This window comes from Poromitra crassiceps (genome assembly GCF_964638095.1).
Source record: "Poromitra crassiceps genome assembly, chromosome: 5".
Lineage (NCBI taxonomy): Eukaryota > Metazoa > Chordata > Actinopteri > Beryciformes > Melamphaidae > Poromitra > Poromitra crassiceps.
The window spans coordinates 38,803,443-38,812,032 of record NC_139642.1 but is presented as its reverse complement, the minus strand read 5'-3'; the positions used below and the strand labels follow the sequence as shown (position 1 = coordinate 38,812,032).

General features: G+C 43.1%; 1 protein-coding gene across 1 annotated transcript; it reads left to right on the top strand.

Moving 5' to 3' along the window:
- Positions 1-1,378: 1,378 nt before the first annotated feature.
- Positions 1,379-7,969, top strand: LOC310776464 (extracellular calcium-sensing receptor-like; the record flags this gene model as incomplete). Its single annotated transcript, XM_083636654.1, has 6 exons — positions 1,379-1,599; positions 1,796-2,093; positions 2,385-3,179; positions 3,361-3,588; positions 4,489-4,612; positions 7,056-7,969. Exons 1-6 carry the CDS (start codon positions 1,568-1,570, stop codon positions 7,967-7,969), a joined length of 2,391 nt encoding a protein of 796 aa, XP_083492780.1. The 5' UTR covers positions 1,379-1,567.
- Positions 7,970-8,590: the final 621 nt, after the last annotated feature.

Sequence of the window (8,590 nt, the reverse complement as noted above, 5' to 3'; positions counted from 1 at the left end):
GGTGTGACTTTAAATCACGTTAGTGTTCTAGGGTTAAGCCTGTGGAGAATAACGCAGTATGCACGATCTGATCACTCTTCCTTAAATTAAGTTTGCTGTGAAGCGTTTGTACAGAGGCATGTTTTTGGTTTTACTTCTTCATATTATACTTGCAGTTATCTAGGCAATGTTGATGTTTCTATTAATGAACAAATAGGTAACATGTATCATCGTGTTAGCATTATATTCACTAAATCTGGCTTCAAACAACCCAAATTGGGCTTCAAACGGCCCAAATCTGGCTTCAAACGACCCAAATTGGGCTTCAAACGACCCAAATTGGGCTTCATACGGCCCAAATCTGGCTTCAAACGACCCAAATTGGGCTTCAAACGACCCCAATTGGGCTACAAAGGGCCCAAATCTGGCTTCAAACGACTCAAATTGGGCTTCAAACGGTTCAAGTTGGGCTTCAAACGGCCCAAATTGGGCTTCAAACGGCCCAAAAAATTCCCCGCGCGTCGGCCCGTATCGGCCTGGCCTGCCTGGTATCTAATGCCCAGCCTGAATTATGATCCCAGTCCGCCCAGGTGTAATAATCCCACAATGATCACGGCTTTAACAAGCATCACAGGCTGTGTAAACAGTGTAAAGTGGGCTCTAAGCGTCAGGGGCAGTTGCCCCCTCAGATTTTTAGGGGGACCAAATTTTAAGGGGGACAAAATGTCCCCATGTCCCCCTTGTTCCGGCGCCAGTGTACATTGGCCAATATCACTATTAGACAGGTCGGGGGTGGGGGGTGGGAAGTGACTTGACTTGGGACTTGACTTGCCTTAACTAAGGACTCGACTCGACTTGACAAAACCTCTGACTTGACATGACTTGCCCAAAACAAAATGACTTGGGACTTGCTTGAGACTTGGACCAAATGACTTGGGACTTATTTGAAACTTGGACCAATGTGACTTGGTCCCATGTCTGCTGAATACTGCCAATCTCATTAAGAACTTTCCAGTTTTGCACCTCCCTCTGTCCTGTTCCCCCGGTGGAGCCATCGAACATCACTGTTCCATTATTTTGTCATGCTTTAATATCTATAAATGCTGATGCAAGCTCTGCCCTGCTACTGTTAGGCCACATCTGCTGCTGCCCCGCACTTTGTCTTTTAAGGTCCTTACCTTTGTGCGATTCATTCGCACGTCAATAATATTTTTAAACGTATATCAGTCAATCGCTGAGCGATATTGTTTTCTAGGACCAGGGTCGATTTTTCAGAAATTAGCTTCCGACGTGTACACATCTGTTGCTGTGATTGACAGGTGGGTCAAAATTCGCATCACAATTTCGTGCTGTATATTCACATCGCTCTTGGTGTCTAACGGCCTTTAGTATGTCCACCCAAAGGTGGACAGAGCAGGGTTGGGCCCTTCTGCAGCTCCTGCTGGTGGCATCTCTCTCTGGGGCTGAGGAGCCAGTGTGTCAGCAGATAGGGGAGCCGGAGATCCCCCAGCTGTCTAAGAATGGGGACATTATTTTGGGAGGAATCTTCTCTTTCCACACCAGCTGGAAAGGCAGACAGGACACCTACATGTACAGACCACTGCCACTGCAGTGCACAAGGTAAATCACACTGTACAGTAGCTGTTTGACATAAGTAAAATAGACGTTCAGATGTGCTGGGAAGATATACAAAATGGATTAAAAAAAAAGTCACATTGAGTTGTGAAATGAGAAATGTTTGCTCATATAATTTCAATTGTAATTTTGTTTGATTCCAAGGACATAACACCAACTATTTATAATGGTTTGGGTCAAGTTTGACTTTCGCAGGGTTCCAGTTTGCTCAGGCTATGCTTTTTGCCATTGAGGAGATTAACAACAGCACAGACTTGCTGCCTGGCATCTTTCTGGGCTACAAGATCTATGATGACTGTGGCTCACGTGCAAGGGGAGTCAGGGTGACACTGGCCTTGGCTAACGGTAATAAGGATATATCCACAGCCTCCGAGGCACCCTGCACCAGACCAGCCCAAGTGCAGGCCATTATAGGACCAGCCTCCTCCTCTCCTTGCATGGCTATATCCACTGTCATTGGACCTTTTCATATCCCATTGGTGGGTAGTTTTTCTTTTAAACAAATGTAGCATGTACTGTAATGGACCTTTTTATTTATTTATTTATTTGGATTCTCATTAGCCGCTACCAAGGTACTGGTAGTGACTACTCTTCCTGGGGTCCAGACAGTTTGCCACAGTTTGATCTATTTTGTTTTATTTTCTCAATAATACAGTATTTAATTACAGTATACTGCCATTTGTCTGACACACAGTAAAGGCAGTTTTAAGATAATTACTGCTAATGAGCTCTATGTTTTCTTGGGAATATCATTCCTTTCTACTCCCTAGATCAGCCACTTTGCCACCTGTGCTTGTCTCAGTGACAAAGTCCGGTACCCTTCCTTCCTCAGAACAATACCCAGTGACTTCTACCAGAGCAGAGCTCTGGCCCAGTTGGTCAAGCACTTTGGCTGGACTTGGGTCGGAGCAATTAGGAGCAATAATGATTATGGCAATAACGGTATGGCCATATTCACAGAGACGGCCCAACAGCTGGGCATCTGTCTAGAATACTCTCTATCAGTATTTAGAACAGATCCACCAGAAAAATTACAAGCAATAATTGACATTATCAAAGCTTCCACTTCCCAGGTGATTGTCACTTTCCTCTCCCGCATGGATATGGAAATACTACTACATGAGATGGCCTCCCACAATCTGACTGGGTACCAGTGGGTAGGCAGTGAAAGCTGGATCATTGATTATCACACTGCAACTATGAATGGACACCACATCCTGGATGGTGCTATAGGGCTGTCCATCACCAGGGCCCATGTCACAGGGATGAGAGAGTTCATCTTGGATGTAAATTCACTGAATTCATCTAGTAATGAATTGTTCACAGAATTCTGGGAGACAATGTTTGATTGTAGGTTTAAGCAGATGAAGGGCTCAGAAGGGAATCAGAGATACTGTACAGGCTCTGAAGATGTGTCTGGGCAGCAAAACATTTTCACTGATATGTCACTCATGCCCATCTTTAACAATGTCTATAAAGGAGTGTATGCTGTGGTTCACGCACTACATAGTATTCTTGGCTGTAAAGACGTATGTGGCAATAAGGTACAGCCAGATCCATTCATGGTGAGTTGAACACTGAAGGCTGAATGATAGTTCATCATTATGTGCTTCACATGAACTTTTTTTTTGCCTTTTTTACAGTATTCTTTAATAAATTGTTGCATGTCCATCATTCTGCAGAACTAATACGAGGTGGTTTACATTGAATGGGATATGAAGTAAAGTAATATATCTATCCACTTAGATTTTGCAGCACATAAAAAAGGTTCAGTTCAAGACAAAAGAGGGGGAGGACGTTTACTTTGATGAGAATGGAGACCCAGCAGCAAAGTATGAAATCATAAACTGGCAGCCAAACAAAAATGGCAGTGTGGAGTTTGCCACCTTTGGTCTTTACGATGCATCTTTACCTGCAGAAAAACAGCTAAATCTGCACACTGAGTCCTTAATTTGGGCACAGAACTCAGAAAAGGTTAATACCGTATGATCATTATGGATTGTTAAAGTCGAGCTGAAATGGGATTCCCATGGTCTGTGATTCCTTATCATGACTTATTTTGACTGAAACAGGGTAGAGAAGCAGGGCATAAGTGTAGGAGTTTGATTTCACCATTGGAAAGTGGGTGTGTTTGTGACTGGAGTTGATGAGACTGAATGGGGCGATGCAAGCCTTGTGAGGCGAGTGGACTGTGCAGCGCGAGACAGCAGCTCTCTGCAAAATTATGAATTTTACTGGACAAATCTGAAACCTTCCAGTCATGTTCCAATACCAGTCTATGTACAAACACAATATAATGTATAGAGGCTTGTGCACTGCATGCTTGCTGGCTGGTTCACTGAACCAAGCCCCAGAGCAGAGGACCAACGGTTGGCTCTCTCCGGGCATACAGCCTCTTCCTTCCTGAGGGAGAGTGCTGGCTGCCCGCCTTGAAGCATCCTACGAGCCAAATGCGAGTTAACGAGCCAGTTACATGTCTTTTGCAACGTATATTAACATTTATGGGCTAGAAAATTCTTTCCATATAGGCAGCCTTGTTGCCTGCTCAAAGTTTTCTCCTAGCCATGAGGATTGATTGACAGCTGTCATATCATGATAATTATTCGATGTCGATATCAACACAGCATGTTTTACTTTTGATTTGAAAAACCAAAGAAATTTGATTTTTGTAAAAAAATAAAAAAAATAAAAAATAAAGCATACATTGTTAAATAGGGGCACTGTACAACCAGGGATGTGATCTGAAATAGTTAAAAAGTCCTTTGTCATTTCAGTTTGACTTTAACTTGTGGGATTATTGTATGGTAATGTCGATTTCATCCGAATTCCAAAAGGTGACAAAGTATATCTCATACTGCTTTTTTGTTCATGCAGGTGCCTGTGTCAGTGTGCAGTGAGACCTGTCCCCCAGGAACACGTAAGGTCCTCCAGAAAGGAAAGCCGGTCTGCTGCTATGACTGTATAGCATGTGCAGAAGGAGAAATCAGCAACACCACAGGTAGCCTACTCTATTATTTAATGGATGAGAGGATAGTAAAAAGTAATAAAAATTGAGTTCATCATTAGGACATTTGAATATCAAATTTGGGAGTAGTGTGTGAAGTCTTCTTCTGATTTATAGAAAATGGTTGAGTTGCATTACAGTATGTGATTATACTGTCAACATGTAAATTAGTTTGGAACAACTAGTATGCATCAATCACTTTTTTTTTGACTACTTGCTGAAGCCTTTTCAGGGGAACAGGGGGCTGGAACCTATCCAAGCATACATTGGGTGTAAAATTATGAATCAATTACTTATGTAAATAAGTAGCTTACATTCTCCCTCCTTATATATTTTCTCCCCTAGTCAAATATACACTATTTCTTGTATGGCCAAAATTATCACATTTGGCCTACCACCACAACTTTAAATATGTTCACCCAAAAATAAAAATTCAGTCATTATCTACCCACCCCCATCAATCACTAGAATATAACATCCTACTACCATAATTGGGAAGCTGTATGCGTATATGTATGTCTGTCCAAATAAATGTTGATGTTAAAATTAAATTACTGTACATTAAAATGTATTATATTTGATATTTGATAGACAATTTACATTCTAAATCTAAGATACATTTTCAAACTAATAAAAACATTACCCTTTTATCTGCTTAACAGTAATTTCATTAGTTAGATTTAGAGTTGATTGTAAAAAAAGCACAAAAACATATTTAAAGGGGTGTAGCCCTAACCCTACCCAGAACCCATTCTCATTCAGATATCTTGAGGTGAGAGGTCAAGGGACCTCTTTGAAAATGACCATGCCAGTTTTTTCCAACAGTAATATCGGCTACATTTAATTAGTACTAGAAACGGAGCGCGCTCTTTCTAGTGTCCCTCCTACAGTGTCTCGTCCTTGTCCTCCTTCCCCTCCTCCTCCTCATCATTCATTTCTACTGTACCTCGTTGGTCGCCCTCAAGGTCTCGCCTGCTTTGCAGGCTCGCAGGTTTATCTCAAGAACCGTTTATCCGATCGACTTCAAACTTGGCGAGTGCGCTGACGGGAACCCTGTGGAGTGCAGTGCAAATTTGGGAGACATGGTCATAGTGTCAACTATTGGCAACACAAAAAGTGGTTTATCTCAAAAACCGTTCATCCGATTGACTTCAACCTTGGGGAGTGCGCTGCTGTAAACCTGATGGAGGGCGATGCCCAATTTCGGACACATGCAGCAGAGTCATAGCGCCACCTACTGACAAGACAAAACCTGTGTATTTTGCGAACCGACGTCAGATCGACTTCAAACTTGAGAGGTGCGCTGCTGGGAACCCTTTGGAGAGTGGTGCCCAATTTTGGAGACGTGCGTAGTCATAGCGCCACCTACTGGCAACATAAAAAGTGATTTATCTCGAGAACTGTTCATCCGATCGACTTCAAACCTGGGGAGTGCGCTGACAGGAACCTGATGGAGTACAGTGCCAAATTATGTGCATTTCGTACAGGTGCATAGTCATAGCACAGCCTACTGGCAACACAAACAATGGTTTATCTCGAGAACCATTCATCCGATCGACTTCAAACATGGGGAGTGCACTTCTGGGAACCCTGCGGAGTGCGGTGATCAATTTTGGAGACACGCATAGGCATAGCGCCAACTATTGGCAACATAAAAACCTGAGAACTGTTCATCTGATCAACTTCAAACTTGGGGAGTGCGCTGCCAGGAACACGATGGTGTACAGTGGAAACATTCTGTGCAATTTGGACATGTCATAGCGCCACCTACTGGCAACACAAAAAATGGTTTACCTCGAGAAACAGCTGCTGGGGACCCAAGAAAGTGCAGTTTCGAATTTTGTGCAATTCATCCAATCAGAACATGGCTTTCACGTTTCTCGAGAACTGAATTTCGGGATCAGTTTGGTTGCACCCACAAAAGTGCCCGCTATCATGCTCCCTTCCCTCCCACCACCCACATCCCCATAGACACTCCCCCTACCCACCCGTCGAACCCCGACTTGATGACCTACCAATCCCTTGCTACGCCCCCTATTCCTTAGCCACGCCCCCTTCGCTAAATGTCTATGAGTGACTAACTGAGTGATGACTGTAGGGGCGGCTGTAGCTCAGGAGGTAGAGCGAGTCGTCCACTAATCGCTTTGATAAAAGAGGTCGGTGGTTCGATTCCCGGCTCCTCCAGTCTGCATGTCGAAGTGTCCTTGGGCAAGATACTGAACCCCAAATTGCTCCCCCCTGCCGCCATTGGTGTATGAATGGGTGAATTTACCTACTGATTGTAAAGCGCTTTGGATAAAGGTGCTATATAAATGCAGGCCATTTACCGTTTATGACTTTAGCAACTTCTGACCCCGGCTTGGCCTACTACCACCGCCGTGGGAAATTAAGGGAGCTACTCAGGGAATCTAATATCTGTTTTGATTTTAACTTGTAGATTCCATCACCTGTGTGCGATGCCATCCTGAATTCTGGTCAAACGAGAAAAGAGATGACTGTGAAAAGAAGGACACAGAGTTTCTATCATATGAAGAGGTTATGGGGGCACTGCTCACGGCAGCGTCCCTGTTAGGAACTTGCATGACTGCTATCGTGGCTTTCATTTTCTTCAGATACAGGAACAGCCCCATAGTCAAGGCCAACAACTCTGAGCTGAGCTTCCTGCTGCTCTTCTCCCTGGCTCTGTGTTTCCTGTGTTCTCTGACCTTCATCGGCCGTCCCTCTGAGTGGTCCTGCATTCTGCGACACACAGCATTTGGGATCACCTTTGTCCTCTGCATGTCTTGTGTGCTGGGGAAAACTATGGTGGTGTTACTGGCCTTCAGGGCTACACTTCCAGGCAGTAATATCATGAAGTGGTTCGGCCCTGCTCAGCAGAGACTCAGTGTTCTGGCTTTCACTCTCATACAGGTCCTGATTTGCATACTTTGGCTAACTATCTCTCCTCCTTTTCCTTTCAAGAATTTTAAACACTTTAAAGACAAAATCATCCTAGAATGTGCATTAGGCTCAGCTGTAGGCTTCTGGGCTGTGTTGGGGTATATAGGAGTCCTGGCTATGTTATGTTTCTTTCTAGCTTTTTTGGCTCGGAAACTGCCTGATAATTTCAATGAAGCCAAATTTATCACCTTCAGCATGCTGATATTCTGTGCAGTTTGGATCACCTTTATCCCTGCCTATGTCAGCTCTCCAGGGAAGTTCAGTGTTGCTGTGGAGATATTTGCAATTCTGGCCTCCAGTTTTGCACTGCTAATCTGTATTTTTGTTCCAAAATGTTACATAATCTTATTGAAGCCAGAAAAGAATACAAAAAAGAACATGATGAGTAAAATGCCATCAAAATCATCATGACAAGTGAATACAATAGGCATCGTAGAATGACAAGAACTTTTATTTCATTGGTGAATGCAATCGGGTACTATTATAATTAACTGTAGTTGCTGACATTTACATTAATCCCAATTATTAATACAGCACACTATGTGTTCTGTTGAGGTTCATTTCTCAGACTGGCAAACTAGCTCTTGCAAACCCAATGCTTTTTCTTCTTCTTCTTCTTTTTAGTCCTCTTTATTTTATTGAAGAACAAATTATCTATCAGCCGAATGTCAGCCATTGAGACATTACTTTCTTCATTCTCAAATTGAGTTTCTTTGGGACAATAAATTATTGTATTTATTGTATTTTACTATTTTATTATATGACAAAAACAACTCTGGTGTCCGGTAGTCTCCTGAGGCTTTGAAACATTTATAAGAGCCATGCCATGAGCTGTAGAGCTGTTTAGCCTGGCCTGCACAGCAGAACTATGCCATTGCTGATGCTGCTCCTCTTGGTCGTGCTAATGGGGAGAGGAGACATGGGAAGGCTTTTACATACTGTACCCCTAACCTAGATCAAATAAAGTACATCAGCAAGATAAAATCTCAGGATAGTGTGAACTGTAGAGTGAACATATACACTACGTTTACA